The sequence below is a fragment of the Tamandua tetradactyla genome, chromosome 15, assembly GCF_023851605.1.
Source record: "Tamandua tetradactyla isolate mTamTet1 chromosome 15, mTamTet1.pri, whole genome shotgun sequence".
Lineage (NCBI taxonomy): Eukaryota > Metazoa > Chordata > Mammalia > Pilosa > Myrmecophagidae > Tamandua > Tamandua tetradactyla.
This window is the reverse complement of record NC_135341.1, coordinates 78,158,039-78,184,073: the sequence shown is the minus strand read 5'-3', so window position 1 is coordinate 78,184,073 and position 26,035 is coordinate 78,158,039. Positions and strand designations below refer to the sequence as shown.

The window sequence follows — 26,035 nt, the reverse complement described above, 5'->3', positions numbered from 1 at the left end:
AGGTTAAAACACTGAATGAAGCTGTATCTGAGAATACAAGTCAGATGGTGAGAGAATCCACAGAAAACACCAGCAACTGGAAGTCAATGGAACCTGGAAGAGAAAGGAAGAGGTATCACCATGTGCATTGCCATGTTATGGAAAATCCAAGGACCCCCATAGATTGCTGATCATCCAGGAGATACCAACTTCAGGAGGAAGTAAACCTTCTAGCCTCAGAATCCATGAGCCAATAAATTCCTGCTGTTAAGCCAACCTACTGTATAGTGTTTGTTTAGCAGCTAGGAAATTAAAGCAATTCTATCATAAAAAAAAAAGAAGACAATGAAACCACTGATATGAACTGACATTAGCGAATAAACTTGGAGAATTTCATTGGTAACAGGACCATCAAGTGATAGAAATAGGGTAAGATATTGGGTAATCAGAGCTGAAGGGATACAGATTGTGCAACAGGACTGAATGTAAAAACTCAGAAATGGACAGCACAATACTACCTAACTGTAATACAATTATGTTAAAACACTGAATGAAGCTGAATGTGAGAATGATAGAGGGAGGAGGGCTGGGGGCACAAATGAAATCAGAAAGAAAGATAGATGATAAAGACTGAGATGTTATAATCTAGAAATGCCTAGAGTGTATAATGATAGTGACTAAATGTACAAATTAAAAAAATTGTTTTTGCATGAGGAAGAACATAGGAATGTCATTACTGCAGGGTGTTGAAAATTGATAGTAATTAATATTTTAAAATTTTAACTTATGTGTGAGACTAAAGCAAAAAATATTTATTTTGTACAAAATTTATATTTTGACTAGTGCATTTCCTAATATAACTTATGTAGACAGCTTAATTGAACACCATAAGTTCATGGAACCTTGAGTAGGGCATGAGATTTTGTTGGTTTGTCCAGAGTGATGCACCAATAAATCCCAGAGTGATTTGAACAGTGGATAAAAAAGTATTTGCAAAGTCCCCTTCGGGGAATGGTGAGAAAGGGGGAAAATTCAATTTCTCCAAGTTGAATTCTTGATATTCTCACAAGCAGTGCAGACAACCAAAGCTATAGACTAAGGTCTATATGGAACTTAACCCCACAAAGGATAGGTCAAGCCTACTTAAAATTAGACCTAAGAGTCACCCCCAAGAGAACCGCTTTTGTTGCTCAGATGTGGCCTCTCTCTCTCCAGCCAACACAACAAGCAAACTTACTACCCTCTCCCTGTCTACATGGGACATGACTCCCAGGGGTGTGGACCTTCCTGGCAACATGGGACAGAAATCCTAGAATGAGCTGGGACTCAGCATCAAGGGATTGAGAAAAACCCTAGAATGAGCTGAGACTCAGCATCAAGGGATTGAGAAAACTTTCTCAACCAAAAGGGGGAAGAGAGAAATGAGACAAAATAAAGTGTCAATGGCTGAGAAATTCCAAACAGAGTCGAGAGGTTATCCTTGAGGTTATTCTTATGCACTAAATAGATAACATCTTGTTAGTCAAAATGTAATGGAGAGGCTGGATGGAACTGCCTGAAAATGTAGAGCTGTGTTCCAGTAGCCATGTTTATTGAAGATGATTATATAATGATACAGCTTTCACAATGTGACTGTGTGATTGTGCAAACCTTGTGTCTGATGCTCCTTTTATCTACTTTGTTAACAGATGAGTACAACATATGGAATAAAAATGAATAATAGGGGGAACAAATGTTAAAATACATTTAGATTGAAATGCTAGTGATCAATGAAAGGGAGGGGTAAGGGGTATTGTATGTATGAATTTTTTCCTGTTGTCTTTTTATTTCTTGATCGAATTGATGCAAATTCATGATGATGAATATGCAACTATGTGATGATATTGTGAATTATTGATTATATATGTAGAACGGAATGATCATATGTTAAGAATGTTTGTTTTTCTTTCTTGTCATATTTTTAAAAATTAATTTAATAAATAAAAAAAAAGAAGACAATGAAGCAGCTCCTTCAAAATACACTGAGAAAAGTATGTCTAGCTAGAATTTTATACCCAGCAAACTATCAATAGCGTGAGAGGTTAAAGACATTTTCAGAGACTCAGGTTTCAAAGGGTCCCCCCCACAGATCCATCCTTAGGAAGCTACTAGAAGACTAAATCCAAAAAGAGGAACCCAAGCAATCCACCAAAAAGAAGGGAAGCAAGGGGAAGGCTCATGATAGGGATGGAGGGAGATGTTGGGATGCAGGCTCTCTGGTGGGAACCAAGAGCAGCCCATCCTTATCCTCTGGGAAGGATGCCACCAGAACCAAAATGGACCCAACAGAATACCAGTGGTATTCTGTATCTCTTCGTTACCCCTGTGCTGATTTGAAAGGACTTATGTACTCCAGAAAAGCCATGTTTTAATCCTAATCAATCTCGTAGGAGCAACGGTCTCTTCTAATCCTTATTCAGTACTACAGGTTGGAAACTTGATTAGGTCATCTCCATGGAGATGTGACTCAATACCAGTGGTATTCTGTTCATCAGTACGGGCATAAATTAGGAGAAATACATAGAAAACCAAGCAAATGAAGAAGTGAAGTAAATATTGAACTCCAATAAAAACAACAAAAAAAATATGTAAGACAGGAAATATAATCATGGGACACTAGGTAATTCAGCTGTTCACAATATTTACAGTCATAATGATATAAACATTGAATAGTAATTTATCCAGAAAGTGTCACATGACTATTCTAAGAAGGTGAGGGGAAGGAAGTGTTTATGTGTGTTTAAGCCACCTAGACCCTTATCTTTCATCTAGGAAGTATAGATAGATAACACCTAAAACAGAAAAACCATGATATATAAGAATTTGTGGATTTTTTTTTAACAAATATATGGGTGAAATAACATGACATCTAAAAGAGTTGAAAGTGGGTGCCTCTTGGGAATGGGACTTGGTGGGGAGAAGAGCGAGGCAAGGGACTGCTTTTTATATTATAAGCCTTATGGTACTATTTGACTTTTTTTTTCATTTTTTATTGAGGAATAAGTGATATAAAATAACTGCATCTATTATAAGCCTTATGGTACTATTTGACTTTTTTTTTCATTTTTTATTGAGGAATAAGTGATATAAAATAACTGCATCTATTTAAATAACTTATTTATCAATAAGTTTTGTTATATGTGTAAACCACAATCAAGATAACAAACATAGCCATCACCCCCAAAGGTTTCCTTGTATCTCTTTGTTACCCCTGTGCTGATTTGAAAGGATTTATGTACTCCAGAAAAGCCATGTTTTATCCTAATCAATCTCGTAGGAGCAACGGTCTCTTCTAATCCTTATTCAGTACTACAGGTTGGAAACTTGATTAGGTCATCTCCATGGAGATGTGACTCAATCAATTGTGGGTATTAAATTTGATTAGATGGAGACATATCTCCACCCATTCTATGTGGGTCTTGATTTGTTTACTGGAATCCTATAAAAGAGGAGATATTTTGGAGAGAGTGCCTTTTGAGAATGAGGAGAGAGCCACAGAACCACTACAGTATGATGAGAGAACCACAGAGCCCACCAGCCAGAGACCTTTGGAGATAAAGAAGAAAAACGCTGCTGGGGAGCTTCGTGAAGCAAGAGGCCTGGAGAGGAAGCTAGCAGATGTTGCCCTGTTCACCATGTGACTGTCCAGTGGACAGAGAAACCCTGAACTTCATCAGCCTTGTTGAACCAAGGTATCTTTACCTGGATGCCTTAATTTGGACATTTTTATAGACTTGCTTTAATTGGGACATTGTCTTGGCCTTAGAACTGTAAACTAGCAACTTATTAAATTCCCCTTTTTAAAAGCAATTCCATTTCTCATATATTGCATCCCAGTAGCTAGCAAACTAGAATTACTCCTGGGAAAGGAGATATAAGTGGCAGGAGGTCAGCAGCCACTCAAGAATGGCTCAATACTTTCTGCACCTGTTTTAGCAAACCAAGGGATATGGATCTGTGCTTCTATGCAGGTTTTCCAGATCCCAGCCTATGGGTTGACATGTCACAGTTCTACTTGGTCTTTAGCACTTAGCTTGTAAAACGCCTCCTTCAGGAAGCCTGCTATGACTTCCTCCACATGCCCAGGTACCTTCCTTCAAGATGGGAGTCTCCACTCTGTAGTGTACTTGCCTGTTGTGACTGTGAACACAGCAGGCCATGAGTTCTACAAGGATGGAAACCCCCTTCAATAAACTGGGCCTGGCTCAGAGTGGGAGCTCAGGAAATATTTGTCGAATGAATACACAAAATCCAAGAGCAAATAACTGCATGGAACGGTGAGTGAGTAAGTGAGTGCATTCAAGGTGTTTTCTCAATGTCAATGACAGAAGGTTGCTAGACTGTGTGAAAGCCCAAGGCAGGCTAAAGCAAGAAGAAAGTTCAGAAACACAACTCGGGCCCGTTCTTACAGGAGAAAGTCCTGTTCCCCAGGATGAAACCCTGTCCAAACATCTTCCCCCCCAATCAAGGACCCAAGGGCTACCTTGGGAGCCCTGAGCCCAGCTGACACTTTCTCCTGGGGATGAGGGTCACTAGGGGGCACTCTTCCATCACACTGGCCCTGCCCCAGTAGCAAAAGGCATGCTCTGGGCTCCACCCTACATCCTAGGAGGTCCTCCCTACTGTCACAGTTGGCCTCTTCCCAAAAGCAGAGGGTCTTTCCAGGCAACAATGGCATGTCCACCAAATCAGCACAAGGTAGCTTTGCAGAGAAGGCAGGTGTTAATATTTCTAAGTGGTCCTGCCTTCTTCACTGCCTGGAATAAGGCCCTCACCTGTCCTCTTCCCCAACTGGATGGCCACCTAGGCAGGAATAAACTGAAGGGAAATATAGTCCCCCACTTTGTCCATTTACTCATTGCTACTCATTAGACACATTTTCTGTGCGCGACACAATGGCGGAGGTTCTGGGCAGTTATAGACCCCAGAGAAGCGGAAGGAAGAGGGAGAGGTGAGGAGAGCCCCCTCTCTAGGTGGGACCTCGCCCTGCAGGAAACACCTCAGCCTGGGGCCTGCAGAAGCCCTGGAAACAAAGGGCTGCAAAGCAAGGCTGGGGACCAAGAGTCGCGTGCACTCTGCAAAGTCGGGGCTCCTTCCCTCTTTAAGGCAGCGCCCTCTTACCTCAACGATTGTGGGGCTCCATGTCACAGATGTTCCATCTCAGGAGGAACTAACCGCCTGAGTAAACGCCAGACTCCACGAGGCAAACTCTGCCTGATGCGAATTCCAGGCCTGATGCCTGGGAGTGGAGGTGGGGGCAGGGGTGACAGTGAAAGAAGGCGCTGCAAAAACCTCCGGGGGCAGAGGGGGCGGACTAGGGGAGAGGTGCAGTAGCTGGATCCCGCTTTGGATCCTGGAACTGGAGCATTGGAACTCCCACCCCAATGTGCAGGTTCTTCCCGTGAATTTGCTTCCTGCCCCAGATGCTGGTGGGCCTCCTGTTCAGTCAAATTCTCCAGGAAAGGTTGGAAGGAGGAATCTCACAACCAGCAGAGTCCCCTTTGATGGTGCCCCCTGGGCCTGGAGCCCCTCCTTCATCGACTGACCATTTGGGAAGTAAGGAGGGGTCATTCCCTTCCCAGCTCCCCAGAAGGGGCTGTGACGAGGGTCAGCTAAGCACCCTCCTTTGTATTTCTGTGGGTGCAGACCAGAGCACAGGCACAGTCCCAGGCACAGGCTAAGGAGGGATGTGGGTGTGTGCACCTGGTTCCCGCAAGCCCTGTCCACACCCACTATGCGGCCACACCCCAGGGAGCTGCGCTCTCCACACCAAAGGCCTGGCTCCCTCTGAGAATTGGGTCACCTCTGCATCTTTCCTGGGCAGAATTCCAGACCCAGCCATCCACACCACACTGTCATCAGGGAAGAATCATTACCTGTGCCAGAGGGCAGGGGCGGGTGATGGGGGTGGCTGACAAGGTGGGCCAGGCCTGAGAGAGACAAAGCTGGGAGGAAAGCACTGGCTCACTCGGTGTCAGATACACACACAGTGGCAAGCCACTCTTCCCCTGATATAAGTGAAGATTTATGTGCTAGCAGGCTGACCAACCTAGAGTTCACCTATGCACACCTGCCTCCAGCACATCTGAGCTATGGTCACCCTCTCACCCAACCACCCTGCAGAGTCAGGGGTGGCTGCCAGCTCAGGCAGGCTCCAATCCACTGAGGTCTCAGCCCTGCCTTGCCTGCAGAAGCTCTGTCCTCCATCCTTACAGGTGGAGGAGAAAAGAAGGGAAAAAAAAAAACAAACCTGTAAATTTCCCATCCAGGTTTTGGGGTCCCTCTCCCCTCTCTGTTGTTGTGGCTGGCTGGCTCTCCCCAGGCCTCCTTAGCCCCAGGGACACAGAGGTTATCAGCATGGGGGAGCCTTATTCAGAGGCCGAAGCAGGCTTCCCACTGCAAGACCTACCTCTTTGACTAGCTGCCCTGAGCTGGCCCCTTTCTGCAACCATCTCAGGAATGTTGGTCAGGCATTTCTTCAGGTGCTCCCTGCCCCCACCCTGAGAGACAGGACTGCACCATGTGGCCTTTCCCCTGATTTTGCAACCCCAGAGTGCACACGTACACACACACACACTCTCACACCTCCGTCCAGTGTTTCCAAGAGGAGCGCCATCCACAGCCGGGGGGTAAGACAGCCTGGGGCCCTTTCCTCTCTTCCTTTTCATTTCTAAAATTCCTACCTAGTCTATCCCAGCTGGCACAGGGGCACCCTGGCCATGGCTTCTCTTTGTGATGTGCTGCTAGTGGGGAGGGGGGCGAGCCTCCCTTAGCTTGGCCCAATGGCTTGTTTTCTCATTCATCCCAAATCTAATCACTATTTGAAATGCAGATGCGCATACCTGTCTTGTGGGGGACTTTACTTTTCTTGTCTCCACCTCCTCCAGCAGCTCTGGGAATTGCAAACTCCATGTGGGGGGATAAGCGGTGGGGGGAGGACCCGGCCAGGGGTAGACCCCCCGTGGACCTGTGGAGGGCCCAGTGTGGTCAGGGCTCAGAGATAGAACAGAGCCCTGGGGAGGAAGGCATGGGGTTTCCACAAGTGACCAGCCTGGTGGGAGGGTGGAAGGAGGAAGGGGCATGGGGGCAGAGGAGCGGATTCCACGTGGAAGAACTGCAGCAGCAGCAGCAGGGGACCCAAGGGAGAGCCGCTGGCAGGCAGGCTGTGTGTGTGTGGGGGGGGGGGGGGAGGTGAAGAAGAGGCTGCAACCAGGAGAGGGCAGGTGGCCATGGGGTGGGCTGGGGGGGATAGCAGCACCTACCCTGCCCTCCTCGGCACCCTCGGATCTGGTGGCCACTGAAGAGCTTTTAGAATGAATTAGACTCTGGGCAAGCTACTTAGCCTCTGCTAGCCTCGGTTTCCTCCCGTGTAACACAGGGATGATAACAGAGCTCCCTTGGGGAACTGGGGGGTGCTGGATGGGATGACTGCCGCAAAAAGCAGTGGTGGCCCAAGGCGCTCTGCGTAAAGGGGCGCTGGTGACCACCTGGGGGACGAGTGGGGCCGAGCGCCTGGCGGCGGGTGATTCAGTTGGTTAGGCGCGTCAAATTAACCAGTGGATTTTTTCAGCCCAGATTCACACTTCCTTAGGGAGACAGGTCCTAAAAGAGCTGGCGAAGGTGTTTGTAAACAATAAAAATGTAATTCAAAGGTTGCCGCTGGGCGTGAAAGCAGAGCGGGGAGGGGCGGGGGGTAGGGGTAGGGAAGAGGCTCGCGGCTGAACGCAGAGCCGTCTCCGCCTGCGGGGGGGCCCAGGCCGGGCGGACCCGGACCTCTATGCAGCCCACCCGCACCCCATACACACACACACACACACACACACACACGCACACACACACCAGCCCCCGCCCCTCGGATGCTCTGCGGGACACGCCGTGTACACCGCTCCGTGTCGTCTCGCCAATGCTTTTAGGGATGAAGGAGTGAGAGGAAAGCGAGGGGACGGGTGGCGAGGTGGGAGAAAATCGGCACCAACGGCTCGGACAAGAAGGCCGGGGGGCGGGTGGGGGACGGGTGGGGGGCGGGAGCAGCGCGGCCACGGGGGTCCCGGGCGGCCCGGGGGACGCAGCTCAGAGCCCGCCCAGCGCCCCGCCCGCAGCGCCGCCCGCCGGGAGGAAGGCGAGGGCCGGGAGGAGGGAGAGGGAGGAGGCGGAGGGCGAAGGAGGGCGGCGCGCCGAGAGGTTATTTGTGGTTCGCTTTGATCCCAAGGGGGAACCTGAAACTCTCACATTCCTGGCATAGCAGCCGCCTCCCGCGCGGGCCGACCCTGGGGCTGCGCGCTGGGGCCCGGAGCAGCCAGAGCGTCGGCGCCACCGCCGGGTGCACACCTCCGCCGCCCAGCTGAGCCCAGTCGGACGGGGTCGGGTCGCCGGGTGTGACGGCGCCGGGCGCCCACGGGCCGCAGCGGTAAGGAAGGCCCCTCTGCTCTCCCGAGAGTGCCCGAGGAAATGCGCCCCGGCCCAAGCGGGGGCTCCGGGGCAACCCGGCCTTTTCCGGGAACCGGATCCCGGCGGTCCGAGCGTCCTCAGGGCTCGGGGCGTCCTTTCGGGGCATCCGCAAAGCCGGGGAAGGGTAGTTCCTCCCGGGTGGCGCCGCGCCCTGCGCCCGCGGAGCTGTCAGAGGCGCTCGGGTCCCCAGGGGCAGTGGTAAGGGGCACACTCCGGGGAGAGCTGGGTGCGTGTTTGGGGTCGCAGGTCGGGGAGGAGGGGGGAGCGCCGCCTCTTGTTCGAGCTGCAGGGCCCTGGGGGCTGGTTAGATTAGGCGGGGGACGCGGGGGTGGGGCTCACAGGTGTCTTGACCTCCCAGCCAGCCCAAGAATTCCTCTTTGTCTTCCTTGGAAAATCCTCTCTGGAGCCACGGCCCGGCTCTCACTTGGGAAGAATGCAGCCAGCCGTCCAGCCCGGTGACGTCAGCACCGGAGTATTTGGAAAACAAAGAGGGCGAGGGAGGGCCGGAGGGAGGCGGACCCGGGACGCTTAAAGACCTCGCCGGGCCTCCGGCTGCGCTCGCCCGCTTGCCCCGGGGACCGCGGCGGCCACCAGGTGCTCGGGGTCGGCCGGGATTCGGGGTCGGGCGGCGTCGCGGGCTCGGGTGAGGTGCAAGTAATTGCCTCTGGCTTTGTTTGCTCGCTTGCGCGAGCGTGGGCTCAGGCCGGGACCCGAGGCGCCTGCTTGCTTAGGAAGGGAGAGGCTCGCCGCCGGGTCGCGGGCGCGGGTCTGAGTAACGGCCCAGCCCTTTGGTACCAGAAGAGACGTGATCCGGAGGGGCCTGGCCGGGACAAACCCCTAGGACGAGAAGCCCCCGGGGGCGTGCCCTGCTCCCATCACAGCATCGGGAGCCGGAATCTGTCGGGAGGGCTCCGCATTCCTTCTTGCCGCTCCCCAGTTCTCCTCGCCACAGCCAGCCCAGACAGTGATTAATTTAGGAAATGCCCTGCAGATGATGAAACGCGAGGGCAAATTGACTCCCGGTTGTTTGGTTTGTCTCTGGTAACTCTGGGGTCTTGTGTCTCCATTCCTCGAGTGGAGGGGGAGGGGCGTGGACTGCGAGTCGGGAAAGCTGGGTTCAGAGGTGCCCTCCACCCCCACCCCGGGCTCATTCCCCTCTCCCCAGCTCTGGGTGGCAGGAATTCTGGGCAGGAGGGAATGAACTGGGAATGGCTGCTCCGCCAGCATGCTAAGACTGATATGGAAAAGGGCTGCCTTTGTGGCAGAGAATGAACTGCATTCCTCTTGTCCCTCCCCCCCCACCACCACCGCCACGGCACTGTTGGAGGTGTGGGTTTGGTTCGGTTTTCCTTGTGTTTGGAGGTTTGTGTTGGAAGAGACTGGAAGGGGGGCCAGCCTTCCAGTCCGTGAGCCCCTGGAAGCCCAGGCTTAGGAGAGGTCCCTTCCTTGTGTACTCACCTCCCTGCACTTTACGCTCACATCTGCCAGCCCCAGCTCCTCCCTGCAGCAGGGGAACTCATCCTTGTCCCCTTAGCATCTCCTCTTGGCTTGAGTGTGTACTGCTGAAGTTAAGAAAGATGCTGAGAGCCTAGGAGTGGGTCTAGGAGGTTTTTCCAAGTGGTAGATGTGGGTTGGAATAGGAGAGGAGAAGTGACTGTAAAATCAAAGATATCATGCCGTCCTTTCTTTTTCCTGGAGTACCCAGGCAGTTGCTGTCAGCACACAGAGACTATGGGCCTAACCCTATAACCTTCACAGGTAGTATACCATTTTGCTTCAACTCACAAAATCACCGTCCTATTGCATGCTTTCTTCTCTCATTCCTTATTCACCAGTCCAGAGGCATTTTCTCTTCCTTGTCACATCACAAAGTGGAGGTTGCCAAAGTCCATCCCAAGACAGGGAGTCCTGGATTCATTCTGTCAATAGCCCTTGACTAAGCAGAGTCTGGGGGCTGTCCTCTAGTTGCGCACCGATTCAGGGCAGAGTGAAAGCAATGGGTGCCAGGCTCAGGGAGGCATAGATTGGTGGGCTGGCTCTGCCAAGGGGCTCAGGCATGCTCCATACTAGAGGATCTTGGGGACCATCTGTGTAGGGCTCCTACTGGTCTGGGTTCCTTTGGTTTCACCTGCCACTAAGCAGTGGCCCTGTCTGCTCCTGGACTCACAGCTCAGCAGGTAGATCTGAGCTGGTCTGCCACTCATCAGGCTGTTGATTGGGTGGCCAGTTCCAGGGTGCAGGGCTGCTTGGTGATGACCTAGGTTATTATTGTCTTTCTCTAGGTATAGTAAGTCTGCATGATTATCCTTATAATGGCAGTCGTCTGCTGAACATTTATAGTGCACCAGAGCTCAATAGCCATTGCTTCTTTTAAGTCTCAATCCCATGAGGCAGATAGCCGTCTTTGCATTTTCTGATAATGATACAGCCTTGTAACTTGCCTTTAACCAGTAGGTAGCAGCACTGACACTCGAACCCGGGCTTGTGTGACACCCCCCCCACTCTCCACCCCCACGCCCCAAAGCCTTGCTCTTTGCCGTTATGCTTGAACCAGGCTGCACGTGCACTGATTGCTCTCCTCCCTCTCTTTCTAGGTGCTCTGAGTGAGGTGCCGCTGGCCATTGTCCAGGCCACCCTGTGTGAACCGAGGAAGCATGAGGACGCTGGAAGACTCCTCGGGGACAGTCCTGCACCGCCTCATCCAGGAGCAGCTGCGCTATGGCAACCTGACAGAGACACGCACACTGCTGGCCATCCAGCAGCAGGCCCTGCGGGGTGGGGCTGGGGCTGGGGGCACAGGGAGCCCCCAGGCCTCCCTAGAGATCTTAGCGCCCGAGGAGGGTCAGATGCTGCAGCAGGCCACGCGACAGGAACCCCAGGGCCAGGAGCACCAGGGCGGCGAGACCCACCTGGCCGAGAACCCGCTCTACAGGCTGTGCCCAGCACCCAGCAAGGGCGAGGAGCTGCCCACCTATGAGGAGGCCAAAGCCCACTCACAGTACTACGCAGCCCAGCAGGCTGGGCCGCGCCCACACGTTGGGGACCGGGAGCCGAGGTGGGCTCCAGGCGGCGGGCGGCGGCAGGACGAAGCCCTGCGGGAGCTGCGGCATGGCCACGTGCGCTCCCTGAGCGAGCGGCTCCTGCAGCTGTCCCTGGAGAGGAACGGAGCCCGGGTCCCCAGCCACATGAGCTCCTCCCACAGCTTCCCACAGCTGGCCCGCAGCCAGCAGGTCCCCCCACCCAGGGGACTTTCTGCCGAGGGCCCGGAACCCCGTGGACCCCCACCCCAGTACCCGCACGGCATACTAGCTCCCGAGACCGCCGCTGCTGTCCCTGACCCACGGTACCGCGCCCGCGGCAGCCCGCACTTCCAGCATGCCAAAGTCAGGTAACTGCCCCACCTTGGTCCCTTAGCATCCAGCTCTTGGTTGGTGGCCAGTACGGTTCTCCCAGGGTGGTGGACAGCCTCAGGGTCACACCTTGGGTCAGAGCCCACAAGTTCCCCAGCTGACCCCCTCCAGCCTCAGAAGCTACCTGATCCAGCCCCCTCAGTGCTCAGAGAGGGAAGCCCATCTGGCCAAGGTCACACAGCACTTTGGTGGTGACCCTTGCTTTAATTCAGAGCAACTCCATTGTCTGCTTAGCTCATTATGCTCAGTGACCAAGTAACTCGGGTCCCCAGAGAACATGAATTACAGCAGGGGGTTCACAGTTAGATTGCAGGAAGAGCTTCCTCAAGACAGGAATTGGGGATCGTTGCCAAACTCTTTCCCAATTAAGTGGTGGGACCCCCTTCTCTGGTGTTATTTGTTTTTAAAGAAAAAAGGTGGACAGTTGTTTTCTGTGGTTACGGGAAGGTGTTCCTAACTGGGGACTGGAAGGGCCAGATCGGCCTTAGGGGCCTCTTCCCGACCTGCACCAGCTGCCCTGACTCTGTCACTTCCTTTCACTGTCTTTCTGTGCCCTGTGTGCCTGGTGCCTGTAGTGGGAGAGCATTTGGGGTACAGGTGAGCCCCCTTTCTGTGGCAGCAAGGGAGAGGCTGCTGGGTCAGGAAAGGGACTTGGAGTTTGACTTTTGAATGTGAAGGGAAGCCTTAGGAAGGATTTGACTTAATTTACCTTTTATAAAGGTACCTCTGATTGTGTGCAGAGAATGAATTATAAGGAGCCAGAATGGAAGTGGGGACCCCCGGGAGGAGGCAGGGAGCCGAGAGAATTTGCAGAAATGTGGCTTTCTAGAAACGTGGCTTGGCCCAGGCTTCTCACTGGCCCAGCCCCCCAGAGAAGGTGACACACAGGTCCTTACGGGATCTCCCCTCACAGGGTCTGGGAAACTCTGTTTGAGGGGCCTGAGGCTTCGCAGACTCCTTCCCTCCTGTGGCTCAAGGTCAAAGTCTGGTTCTCTTCACACCTGCTGAGTCTTCATTTAGTCACCCACTTTCTCATGATTTGGCCTTTCCTGGGAAAGATGCCTTTCTTTGCTCTCGAGAAACGAGTGACGTGATGCCTTTGGAATGGGGGAACCAGAGGATGGAGCCTCATGGCTTTTTCCAGCCTGCACCCCACCCCTAGGCCCCCCACCTTATCTCCCTTCACAGGGCCCTGTCGGGAAGGGTTTCGGAAGCTGAGCTGTGGTTTCTTCTTTTGGACTAGCCTTCTTGAACCCTGCCAGGAAAAGATAATATTGCAGAAAGGAAGTAGACTGTTTTCAGTAGAACAAAAAGGGAGGGAGGGGGAGGGGAAGGGAAAGCAAGTGTGGAGGGAAAGGAGACTATTCTTTCTTGGGGCTAAGTCATCCCCAAAGAATGCCAGCTGTGTCTGCCTGGCCCTGGGCAGGGGGGAGCCAGTCCTTGAGGCAACCCCAAGAATGGCCACATTTAGCAGTGAGGGGAGAGGTTGGACATTCCAATGAGACCCTATGCCCAGCCTCTCCTTTCAGCTGATCAGATGAGGCTTATTTGTTGGGAAGGGGGTGTGGGCAAGGACTTTCTTCTAGCCCCCAAGTCCTAAGAAGAGCAGGCTATGGGCACACAGGGTGGACGGTGGGTGTGAGTGCTGAGTTGATGAACCCAGAAGTAGAATTAAATTTTTATGGGGCAAGGAAATTCTTTGAGAGGCTGAGGCACTGGGCCTCAGAAAGACCCTCAGATCCCCACCATGCCGCTTGCTCCTTTGTTCCTTTTCTTGGCACTGCACCCTAAGGACAATGCCACACCAGCGCTAGAAGCCAGTAGAACATTGTCGTCTGAGCTCAGGCTATTGCAGTAACCCAGAGGTGGCCCAAATCCCAAGACAATCCAGGATTTGGGTCACATTTGCTCTTGAAACTGGGAGTAAATAGGCCCCCTCTAGGAGTGGTGAAGTTGTACTCAGCACATGCCAGGCCCCTGCAGCTCTCACAAGCACCCAGGAGGCTGGAGACACTTACTCATGATTTAGCAGGGGAATGCCAACTCTGCAGTGCCCAGGCCCTTGCTCAGTGGCTGGAGCTGGGATTCGAAACCCTGTTTGCCAGACTCAGGAGCTCAGACTCTCTCCCCAACATCTGTCTCGCCACTCTGACCTCAGCCAGAGTCTTCTAAAAATGTTTCTGAGGGAGGGTGGCAGGACCCAAAATAGGAGGGAGAAAACCTGACGCGCTGCTTTGACTGGCGCTAGCATCAGGGCTGCAACTGATGACTCATAACAGACACGGGGGCTTGGTGATGGGGCCTGGAAGGTGATGGGCTCAGTAATGATTGACTCAGCCTCTAGACCCAAAAGGAATCTTCCATCAACCAGAAAGGTCATCTGTGCAATTTTTAAGGTGCCTGGGTGAAGCACTGGTAGCCTGGGAGGCCCAGGACGGCTGAATTCCCCCAACGCCTGGGCTCCAGTGAGGCTGGACAGGCAATAATCCTGCTGGCACTCACGCCTCCAGGTTGCTTCTCTGCTCCTCGAGGGCCTTGGGAAGACACTACTGGGAAACAGCCTTCCTCACTGGTCACTGCCTGGCCCCGTGGCTGTGCCTGCTTGTCTTCCTGGGAGGGCTGGGAGCCATGGAGGTCTCTAACCAGCGTCTCTTCTGTTCCCCAGGATCCCGCAGGCCCAGGTGCCTCCCGTGTTCCTCCAGCAGCAGCAGTACCAGTACTTGCAGCAGCCGCAGGATCACCTCCCACCCCCACACCCAGCTGCCCTCGGCCACAGCCCCCTGGGCTCCTTCGGTCCCCCTGGGGTGGAGGGACCAGTAAGCACCCCGGCCTCCTTGGCCACCTCGGGCAGTGCCCACCTGGCCCAGGTGGAGACTGTGCTGCGGGAGAATGCCAGACTGCAGAGGGACAACGAGAGGCTGCAGAGGGAACTGGAGAGCTCGGCAGAGAAGGCCGGCCGCATAGAGAAGGTGAGCCCCACGGGGGCTTCCGAGGGGCTGGCTGGGGTGCAGCCATTCCAGGGGGAGTCAGAGGAGCCTGAGAGCCTGGGCCTGACTGTTTCTTGCCTGTCTGCCCTGCCCCCATCCCACCCCAACCCACCCCCCATGCCCCTCCCTCCTCACTCACTCCAGACAGCTGGGGAGCAGCCGTGAGGCCGGCAGAGCAGCCCCGGAGCAGGAGCAGTTGCTGGCGGGTGGTGATGAGAAAGAGCCCATTCACTAGCTCCCTGCCACACTCGCACCCTTGCCCCACATCCCCCCTCCTGCGGACACCTCCCACAGAGAGCCCTTTGTGCCCCCCACACAACAACAAGCCTGTTCCAGGCCAGCCCTGGCCAAAGAGAAGGCCAGCCCCTCCCCTTGGAATAGAGCGAGCAACTCCTTGGAATTGTAGAGCCCGCGAGGAGCACGTGCGGGACCTGCCCGCGGCCAAGTGGGAGGGGCAGCCAGGCCAGCCTGGGCCTCTGGGCAGATGGCAGCGGCCAGGAGGGGCAGATCCTCCAGGCTGAGGCAGGCTCAGGACAGGGTTTGGTGACCCCTTCTTTGGTGAAGGTTTTACAGTTGCATATGAAGGGTCAGCTAGCAGGTGGCCTTGGGCCACCCATGGGCTGTCTTGGGGTATCAGTGATAGGTCAACTTTCCCCACCCCACCCCAGATATGGCTGGAGTCTTTGTACCTGCTCCTGCCCCACCCCCCACCCCCCGAGCCATGCTCAGATTTCCTGGCCGAGGCTGCTCAGAAGTAAAAATGCTTCTTTCTGGCCATTGGGCACAGGAGAGCCGTGTTTGGTCACCCTGGAGGCAGCCACCTCTGGAGTGCCTGACCCTGAGTGACCCCGGGTTCACACGGCCTTTGGTGCTTGTGGTAGCTGGTGGGACTGTTGCTTGCTGGTCCTGTAGTGTGTATTCCCTCACAAGGCTGCCAGCTGCCTCAGCCCCATCACCCCTGGGGTTTTGCCTCCTGCTTTTTCATTCTCTCATTTATCCCCTTCTCTGATGGGGTGGGTAGGTCTGCCTGGGCTGGCAGAGGAGGCCTCAGTCTGCCGCCCGCTCCCTGGGGCTCTCCCGTCCTTCAGCTGTGCTGTCTGCCCCTTGCAGCTGGAAAGTGAAATCCAGCGGCTCTCTGAGGCCCACGAGAGTCTGACGAGAGCATCCACCAAGCGTGAGGCTCTGGAGAAGACCATGCGAAACAAGGTGGACAGTGAAATGAGGAGGCTGCAGGACTTCAACCGGGATCTCAGAGGTGAGAGCAGGGCGGCCGGGGGCAGGGGCGCCCGTGGAGGCCCCTTAGAGGGAGAACACCAGGATCTGTGCCCCTGACAAAGTGCATCTTACCCCAGAGGAGGCTTGGCTGAGCCCCCTCGGGAGCCCCTGTCTCTGTTCTGGACTCTGGAGCCCTTCATGCATTTCCTGCCTGTGGCCAGATCAAGGCCCCTGGGAGAGGCCGCTCTCTCCTCCCTGGGTCCTGAGCTGAGCCCAGGCCCTTGTGAGCCCAGCCACACCTCGGGGGAGCCAGGGAAGCCCCGGTGGGCAGCACCCCCTGACATGGATGCATCTTCCCTTCACTTGAAACAGAGAGATTGGAGTCTGCAAACCGCCGCCTGGCGAGCAAGGCTCAGGAGGCCCAGGAGGGCAGTCAGGACATGGTGGCCAAGCTGCTTGCACAGAGTAAGTACAGGCCCACCCAGGAGGAGAGGACTGCCCCGCCCCTTTGCCAAAGCAGTCCCTTTGGGCACTGCTTTACTGAATGCCTACTACATATGCGCTGGACTGGGGTGGGGGGGTGGGGGGTGGCTTTTGAAAAAGAATAATACCTGGTTTTGTGCTTACGTGGGAGGCTGACTGATAAAGGCAGCTAGGGAGCAGTGATCTGCTGAGCTGTGTGGTGCCCATCATCATTGCAGAGCAGTTCAGAAGCAGAGGGGCAGTGGGCAGGATCAAGGCTAGGCTTGGAAGCAGGTGGCTTGAGGAAGAAGGAGCTTCCTAGGAAGTTCCAGGCGACAGGAAGCTCAGGGGTGGCCAAAAAGAATATGAGGAGCTGGGGAGTGTAGTGAAGCTGGGCCACAGCAAGTGGGGACATCTGCAGAAAAACAAGAGTGGAACTTAGCCAAGAGGTCCGGGGGGTTGGGAGGCTTCCCTCTAAAGGAGGTGGTTGAAACCTCCATGAAGAGTGGACCAGGTCATTGACTAGTCCAGTCTTCGCTCATTCATTTAATTGCAGAGGCGTGCTAAGCACCCAGCAGGTGTTAAGCAGAGGTGGGAGCGGCCCAGAAAAGTAGGGGAGAAGGGGTTGAGCTCAGGAAGGAGCTGGGTCTTCCAGCCGTGTGTTCGATGGAACAGGGGTGTTGCTGGTCCTGGAGGCTGGTGATTGGGAGGTCCCTGGTAGCCCGATGCTGTGGGGTGGTGGGGGCAGGCCACAAGAGGTGCAGAAGAGCTGGACGCTCACGTTGAGGGTGGGAGTGGAGGTGAGGCGCTAAAGAGAGTCCTGGGCTCAGCTGCAGAAGGAAGCCCTCGCAGTCAGAAAAGAAAGATGCAGTTATTTATCGAGCTGTTTCCGTATGCTCCTATTATGTGCTGTAGTGATATTCGGGGTGTTTGCAGAGAAGTGGGAGGGAATGGTTGGTGTGTGGGCGAAAGAGGTTTTGAGGAAGAAGGGGGGCACCGAACCCATCCAGAAGCCCACTGTGAGAGGCATGGGTAATAGGGGGTGTCCAGAAGTGGGGGAGCATCCTGAGGACTGAGCACTGCCTCCCTCCTTCGAGGAAGGCTTAGAGCTGCAACAGGGCGGCCCTGTGTGAAGAAGACAGGGCTCGAGGACTGAGGGGCAGCCCTGGGGGGCTTCTGGGAGTCTGGAGGAGGGCTGCTGTGGGGAGGCAGAGCGGGGAGCCTGTGAGGGATGGGGGCGGGCAGACGTGTGGCCTGGCTCCCTGGAAGAAAGGAAGGCCAGGGGCAGGTTTCTGGGAACCTGCCGAGGCGGGGAGAAGGGGGCGAGGCGGGGAGAAGGGGGCGGCGGGCCGGGAGGCGTTTCCGCTCCCCAGGGAGCTGAGCCAGCGCCAGGCTGTTCTTGGCTCCTTGCTGGAGCCATTAATCCCGCAGCCACGGGTGACCTGGATGCCTGGCATTCCGGAGCTGCTGGGCTGTTCCGCTCGGCCCCCCGCCCCGACCTGCCGCTTCCCCCCCCCCCAACCGCGCATGCGCTGTGGGCCCTTCAGCGCTGCAGAGCCTTTGGGAGGAAAGAGAGAACACAAAGGGAGACTGGGCCGCGGAGCTGGGGGCCTCGCTCTGCCGAGGCGGAAGGCCCTGCCCGCACGGCGGCGTAACCCCCAGCCCTCGCCCCCGCCCCCGACGACCCCCCCCAGACGCCTCTTCCCCGACAGGCCGGGGTTCTGTTGGGTGGGTGGGTGGGGGCTCGGCAGCCGGAAGCTGCTGGAAGCAGAAGGCTGCACCCCTGTCCCGCTGCGCCCAGCACCCCAAGGGCTGAGGAAACCCAAGCAGCTGCTTCCCCGCCCCATAGCCATCCCGAAGGCTGCCGGGAAGCACGGAGCTCCCAGGGCCAGCCTCATTGGTTGGCAGTCCTCATTTTTTTCCAGAGGTCAGTCTGCCCTGGGACCAAAGGGCATCTGTTATCGCCAGTGCCATCGGGTGGTGCTGAACGGACCCCGTCGCTGCCCCTCTGGCCCGCCCTGGGCCGGCCCTGCCTGCTTTGGGATCTGGCCTTGAGTCCCGAGTCCCGGTTCTGCTACCTCTGTCCCCGCGGGCAGGTTTCTCCACCCTGAGCCTCAGGCCCTCTGGCTGTGAGATGGGAGCTGCCCTTCCTGTCTCCCAGAGTCTAGAGGGTAGATGGCAGGTTGGGGTACCGGCCGTGAGCAGACTCTGTGAACTGTAGGCACACTGGATGTGAAGCCAGCGGTAGGAACCGCTTTGTTTCAATATTAGTGGGCTTCCCCACCTTTTCCCTGTGCACCAAATTATGAGGCCTTCCTAGGCCCAGACTCCAAAATACCACAGTAAACCAGGACTGACCTGGGCTGCCTGTATCTCCCCTCTACTGGCTAAGGGGCCTTTAGTAAATAAATGACTCCTGCCTTCGCATGCCACAAGCCCCAAGCCTGCCCTCTTCTGTTCCAGAACTTGGTGACTTCGAGCTGTACTGTCCTATATCATAGTCACTTAGCCACGTGTGGCCAAAAATTATAATTAAGGTTAAATAAAATTGAAAATTCATTTCTTCAGTCACACTAGCCATATTTCCAGTGCTCAGTAGCTGCCGGCACCTGGTGGCTACTGCTTTGGATGGCACAGCACTGGACATCTCTGTTCTGACAGAGCAGTCCACTAGACAGCACGGCACCAGAGACAGGCGTTTGGGTTCATCAGGCAGGCCCCAAAGCCCTGTTCCCTTCTTGCCCTCCAGCAGGGAGGGTACCCAACCCTGGGTGCAACCTGGGATGCCCAAGGGCCAGGCACATGGGAGGTGGATTTAAGCCTGGAGCATCGGCTGGAGGACCGGCTGGTCTGGTTCAGGCGATTTAAAAGTCAGGATAGCTGGAATCTCAGACAAATCTTTGGACCATGGCCATTTTTATTGTGCTGCCAAGTTGGCATTTCTTTATCGGCCCCTGCCTGCCTGGCTGCCCACATCTTGGTGGTCTCCTCCAGGCCATGGAAGGAGATGTAGCGCTAAATGGGGCCAGCCTCATGTGCTGTGAGTCCTGGAGCACAGCTTGGGAGGCCACTGGGGGTGAGGTGGGGCTGTTGGAGCTTGGCAGACTTGGGTTCCCATCCTGATGCACCACTCACCTCCTCATAGGTGAGTTGCAGATCTGACCTCGAGGTGCTGTTAGGAGGATTCCGTGGAATAAGATGTGTAATATGTCCTGGTGGAGCGGCAGGGTAGCCCGGTCATTACTGCAAGACTCAGTTTCCTCTTCTGTAAGACAGAGTGAATCATGTTACCTGTCTCTTAGGTGAGAGATGAGATGCAGGCATGCTTCCCAGGTGGTCACTGTCACTGTTATCTCAGGGTGGATGACCAGGCCTCTCTTTCTCTCTGCAGGCTACGAACAGCAGCAGGAGCAGGAGAAGCTGGAGCGGGAGATGGCCCTGCTGCGGGGTGCCATCGAGGACCAGCGGCGGCGTGCCGAGCTGCTGGAGCAGGCTCTGAGCAACGCGCAGGGCCGGGCAGCCCGGGCCGAGGAGGAGCTGCGCAAGAAGCAGGCCTATGTGGAAAAGGTAGAGCAGCTGCAGCAGGCGCTCGGGCAGCTGCAGGCCACCTGCGAGAAGCGTGAGCAGCTGGAGCTGCGGCTGAGGACACGCCTGGAGCAGGAACTCAAGGCCCTGCGTGCACAACAGGTGAGCTGGGGAGACCTGGAAGGTGGTACAGTGAGAAGGAGTATCTGAGCTTGTCTGTTCCCCATCCTTCTCAAACTCTAGTGCCGGAGGCCAGTTCCAAGGCCCTGGAGCCCTTCCCTGCTCAGATCCAGGCCTAGACCCTATTGGAAAGCAAGAGTGATCTCTTTTTTCACCCTTGCTTCAAGCCCCCCACCATCACCAGTATTAGCTGAGGACCTGCCTCTCTGCCTGTGTCCAACCTTGGGGGCTGAAGACTTGAGCTTCTGTCCTCAGCCACAGCAGGGATCAGGGTCCTTGGTCTCAAGAGAAAGTAGGTCAGTAATGGCGATGTCAGGTTGTCATTTGTCATTTGGATGTGGAAGACTAGCTGAGGCCAGGATGGAAGACGGTCTTTACTCTTACTTGGAACTTCCGTGAAAACTGCGCTTGCTGTTTGCAAACCAGATAGAGCTCTGTCTCCACCCTCAGCCTCACCTTTGCCACAGAGGCAATGACCAAACCTCCTGGTTTGTCTGGTCTTGTTCCCGTTTACACCAACTGTACCAGTGAAATTATTACCAACACCCCCTTCCCCAGTTTGGAAGGTAATTTATATGGCCCCCTATGCAAAGGCAGATTTGATCTTTCCTACCCCCTCTGCCACAGAATTCAAAGCAGGGGTGTGGGGGACCCTGCACCATCCTCTGTCTTTGGGGAGTAGTGGGATGGAGGGGAGCAGCGTGTGCCCAGCATGGCTGAACAAGCACACATGTGAGAGTCCCCATGTGTGGCTGATGACAGCAGCCACTCCCCTACACACCAGCCTCCACCCTTAACTGTCCTTGTCCTTGCTCTGCAGAGGCAGGCGGGCACCCTCAGCAGTGGAAATGGCAGTGGTGGGTCCCCAGAGCTCAGTGCCCTGCGGCTCTCAGAGCAGCTGCGGGAGAAGGAGGAGCAGATCCTGGCGCTGGAGGCCGATATGACGAAGTGGGAGCAGAAGTACCTGGAGGAACGTGCCATGAGGCAGTTTGCCATGGATGCAGCGGCCACAGCCGCCGCCCAGCGGGACACCACTCTCATCCGACACTCCCCCCAGCCCTCGCCCAGCAGCAGCTTCAATGAGGGGCTGTTCGTAGGCAGCCACAGGCACCAGGAGATGGAGAGCAGGTGAGGTGTTGCAGGGTGTCAGGGTGAGGGGGGATGGTCATTAATGCCCAGTCCCTCTCCTTGATCCCTAGTAAACAAGCCCTTCCTCCTACACTGCTCAATAGCCCCTCCTGTTTCTGAGCTGCCCTGAGGGGGTGGCGTGTTAGAGCAGCGTATGCATGCTCTTTCCCAAAAATGCCTCCCCAGTCCTTGGTTTGCAGGAAAGCCCGGCTACAGTGGTACGGATGCCATCCAAGGCTCTGGGCCCCCGCTTGAGAAAGATTTTTCAACTCAGTCCACACCGTTTACCATCCCAGAAGTAGCATGGACTCTGGCATGGGAGTAGCTAGTATTTCCTTTCAGGAAAAAAAAAAGTCTCAGGCCCTTGTGATTTCTTTGTGACCAGCATCTGATTCAGAAGTATAAACTTGTTTGAGCTCATTTAGGGGTCAGACAGCTAAAGTATTGCCCTCCGGGAGTAGGGCACCCCTCTGACTGGCCTTTGCTGTTGAGAGAAAGGGCCCTGTTGCCTCCTAGCCTGGTGGTTTTCTCAGACTGGGCTTGGAAAGCATGCAGCTCCCAGGGCAGTGATTTGGACTTCCTGAAGGCCCGCGACCAGCCCCTGCTGCAAGGGCAGGGGGGTCCAGCCCGCCTGCAGGGAGAGCGTTCCTTCCACCTCTCCATAATGGGGGAAGGCTGCATGCCGTTGGGTCTGACGATGTGGCACGGCCTCTCGTCCCCCAGGTTAAAGGTGCTCCATGCCCAGATCCTGGAGAAGGACGCAGTGATCAAGGTGCTTCAGCAACGTTCCAGGAAGGACCCTGGCAAGACCAGCCAGGGCTCCCTGCGGCCCGCCAAGTCTGTGCCGTCCATTTTCGCAGCTGCGGCCACCGCGACCCACGCCTGGCAGGGGCTCTCCTCTGGTGAGCGCCCATCCGATGGCCCTGCCCGGTTGGTTGCAGGTAAGGGGAGGCTGATAGTGGGGGGAGTAAAGGTAGGGGGGTTTTCTCAGGCCTGAGCACGAACTGCCAGGTCCTTCTGCCCACAACCAAGGTGCATGGTGGACAGAGCTCCTGACCCCTCTCCCAGGGCAGCTGACTTGCACTCTGGCTCCAAGGACCCTACAGCCCACGACTGTTCTGCCTGTTGAAGAGGGGCGCTAAACCCTGCCTCCTGCTCCTCATTTCCATCATCATCCCCACCTCCAGCCTATATGCAGATTATCCTTCTAGGCAAGCCCCCTCCTCTTCTCTCCCAAGAAGATACCATGAAATTCTAGAACCCCTGCTAGTTTTTAGATTTAATCTACAAAAAAAGGGTTCCACCACTAGGAACATTTGGAAACCAGTCCAACCAGAGAGTTATTCCCATTTGAGAACAGGAGTGTTTATTTAGTCTTAATTGAGGTGCTTGCAAATCAAGGCACCCGGCACCTCGTACCCCCTTTAGATACAGCTAATTTGGTGTTCTTTGGGGCCACATTTTGTGGGGAGATGGTGACCACCCATCTCCTGCCTCTGCAGTGGACAGAGCCCCTGTGGAGGAACCAGTGGCCACAGCTCCCCTCCCTGCCCATGCCAAACACGGGAGCAAAGACGGGAGCACCCAGACGGACGGCCCACCAGACGGCACCCCGGCCTGCCTGGCACTGGAGCCCGACAGCCTTCTGGGGTACAGCAGTGGCCAGAGGACGGCCTCACTGGGTAAGCGCCCCGCTGCCCCCTGGCTCCTGTGCTGGGCAGGGCGGAGGGCGTGGTGGGGTGTGAGCAGGGACAAAAAGGAACTTTCTTCCCAGGCCTCTCCCATTCCTTGCCCCACACTCCTGGGAGGTGGTGGGGGGAAGGGGGGGTGGCCCTGCTGAGCCAAGGGAGCAGGAGAGCTGCTTGGGTCCAGAAGGAGGGCAGTCGAAGGCCCTGATTAGGGACAGATCCAAAGTTCAGAAAGAAAGCAGCCGGATGGAAAGCACTTCATCTCCTCCTTTTCAGTCTTCCCTACGTATTTAGTCGCCTATCTACATTTCTGAGATGATGGAGGTTGGCCAGTGACCCCAATGGCCCTCGCAACTTGGAAGACTTTATTTAAAAAGAGTCTGGGAAGGAGACATTTGAGAAGATGCCATTTATTTATTTATTTATGTGGCTCCCTTTTCCCATTAGCCTTTGCATATTTGCCCGTGCCTCATGATCTCAGAAAACCACAGGCATGAAAGGAATTCTGCAGCCTCCCTCCCTCTGGGCTCTCCACCATTCTCTCCAAGGCCTCCAGCCAGTTCAGAGTTACAAACGAGAAAGTCTCCCACATTGGAGGCTGGCGGTCTGGGCCGAGAGGGAGCAGAGCCTTGCATGTTACTGGCCAGCTGTGGGGACCTGGTAACCAGGCAGCTGAGGCAGGAAAAGTTGGTGAAGAGAAGTCCCATCTTAAAAATGTGCCAGGATTCTGAAAGAGCCATCTCGTAACACTTGTGGGCGCATGCCCGTGTTCTCATCTCTCCCCAGACTCTGTGGCTACATCCAGAGTCCAGGACTTGTCAGAGATGGTGGAGATCCTGATCTGAAGGAGGTGGTTCCCGGAGACACTGACCCATCTCCTGCCCACCTCGGCCTCTGCCTTTCCAGCGGTCCCCTCCAGTGGCTGCTTCCCCACTTTCCCCCACCGGGCACTCGTTTCCATTGACTGTCTGGTCCAGGAGCTCGAGAAAGAGTGCTGCAGAGCAGAGGGAAGCCGTGAGAGCAGCAGCATTCCAGAAGATCCTGCTTCCTGCCAGGCCCACAGAGAACGAGGCTGCAGCCTGTGCCTGCTGCCCGAGGCTTGCTGCTAAGGTAGCAACTGAAAGCTCAGACGGGAGCTGAGCCCCCTGTGTGTCCCCCACCCCCAGTGGGTGCTTGGGCAAGAAGGAAGGGGGTTGTCAATTTGAGAAACCGATTTCCAAGGATGGCTGCTCACAAACACCAGGGGGCTGGTTCTGTGGTCAGGCAGACGTGTTCTTTTCCTCCGGCTAACTGGGGGGCAACGCATCTGCTCTCCAGTTCGTCATTGCCCCCTTGGGATCCTGCAGACATGAACCTTTTAAGGACTGTTGGGGGCATTTGACTTGCAGAAACCATGGCCTCACCCCTCACTTGGAACAGGGTAGGGGCCACTTTGTGGGACTGGGCGACACTGTGCGGTTTGTGTACGGTTTCCTTTCTTGTGGAACAGAAGATGGATGGAAGCATGCTGGTTCGGACCTGCCCCCTGGAGCCCTCCTGACCCTGTCACACAGTTCCCAAAACTTCTGACTGGTCTCCCGGCTACTTTTCCTTCCTGAGTCCTTGGCCCTTGGATTGGTGCTGGTTGATTCTTGGGATACAGGCCGTCTTCTCTTCTTGCATCTTGAGTCCCGTATTAAACGCCCGCAGGATCCCCATCGCCAGCCTCTGAAAATGGCAGGCTCCCCGTTCCCTGAGATACCCCATCCATTTAGTTATGAACCCTGAGCCAGATGAAACAAACCACCCCCACACATATCTGCGGGGCCCACTGGTGGGCTAGGGTCTCCCACCCACCGCCACATCTCTGAGGAACCTGGGGAAGTTGTGTTCTCGTAGGCGCGTGTTCCCACCTGGAAGAGTTGGGAGAGGGAGCCGCACTGTTACAGAGTAATCAACGAGCGACAAGACGGGACTCAGTCCTCAGAATGGAACCTCGTCACAAAATGGCGCCCATGGGGCTGGCCCCTCAGCCCACCTGTGTGCCCCGCCCTGCGCTTCGGCCAGAGTGCCCCCCGCGGCGGCCTGCCAGCAGCCACATGCATTGGCTTCTGGTCTTCAGGAGTCCCCGACTCAGCCCCAGGAGCAGTTTGTGGGTGTTGGCATTTGTCTTGACAGTTTTTAGTTCTCTTGAATCTCCACTTTTTCCTTGACTGTTTTTAAATTCTGTATATGTTTATTCCCGTCGTTCCTTAACTTTTCTTTTTTTTAAACATTTGCATTTGCTGGACAATTGCATATTTTTTAAAATCCCCTACCCCTCTTTAAAGCTGAACAATACGTTTGGTTCATGTGCATTGTTTACAAAGCCAAAAAAAAAAAAAGCCAAAAAAAAGTATTGTGAAAGGAAAAAAAACAACAACAACTTAATATATTTTGAATTAATATTTGGTATTTCTTGTAAAGTATTTTTTTTTTTTTGTGCTGTGAACATTTTCTGCCAAAGACCATGATGTGTGTCTGTATGTTTAAGTTATCATAAGTATTTAAAATGTAAACATGGCTGTTTTGTTATGCCACCCTGTACTGGGATTGCTGCTGCATTCCACTGGGTTTAACAATATTTTAATTAAAAAAATAATTAAAAGTGACGTTTTTGCACAGGTGAGAGACTTGTCACTGCAAGGGAAAGGGGAAGCAGGAGTGAGGACTCGTGGGATAAGCACATCGCAGTCTCGGACACTTCTGGGGCTGACCTGGATCCCATCCTCCCACCCTCTGCTCCTGTGTTCTTGGTTCTTTAATGTCTCAGCTGGAGCGACGCCGTAAGCAGCCAGCTCGGGGTCACTGCTCTGTGTCACACGTGAGGCACGCAGGGCACCCATTTCCATTTTCTAACTGGGATACCTGAAGGCAAAGCAGGCTGACCCTTATTTGCAAGGCTGGGATGGTGCGCACATCCTAGGGCTTTTGCAAGGTTGCGTTGGGGACAGCG

At 54.8% G+C, this 26,035-nt stretch overlaps 1 protein-coding gene across 4 annotated transcripts; it reads left to right on the top strand.

Moving 5' to 3' along the window:
* Positions 1-6,555: 6,555 nt before the first annotated feature.
* Positions 6,556-25,703, top strand: AMOTL2 (angiomotin like 2). Of its 4 annotated transcripts, none has more exons than XM_077130168.1 (10): positions 6,556-6,647; positions 11,061-11,854; positions 14,542-14,845; positions 15,974-16,118; positions 16,451-16,543; positions 19,932-20,227; positions 21,066-21,373; positions 22,097-22,314; positions 22,876-23,055; positions 23,848-25,703. In XM_077130168.1, the coding sequence occupies exons 2-10, from the start codon at positions 11,121-11,123 to the stop codon at positions 23,904-23,906; spliced, it is 2,337 nt and encodes a 778-aa protein (XP_076986283.1). In that variant the 5' UTR covers positions 6,556-6,647; positions 11,061-11,120; the 3' UTR covers positions 23,907-25,703. The 4 variants fall into 4 exon arrangements, with proteins under 4 accessions (XP_076986283.1, XP_076986284.1, XP_076986281.1 ...); XM_077130169.1 differs by lacking the exon at positions 6,556-6,647 and adding an exon at positions 7,914-7,972; XM_077130166.1 differs by lacking the exon at positions 6,556-6,647 and adding an exon at positions 8,233-8,425.
* The last annotated feature ends 332 nt before the right edge of the window (positions 25,704-26,035 follow it).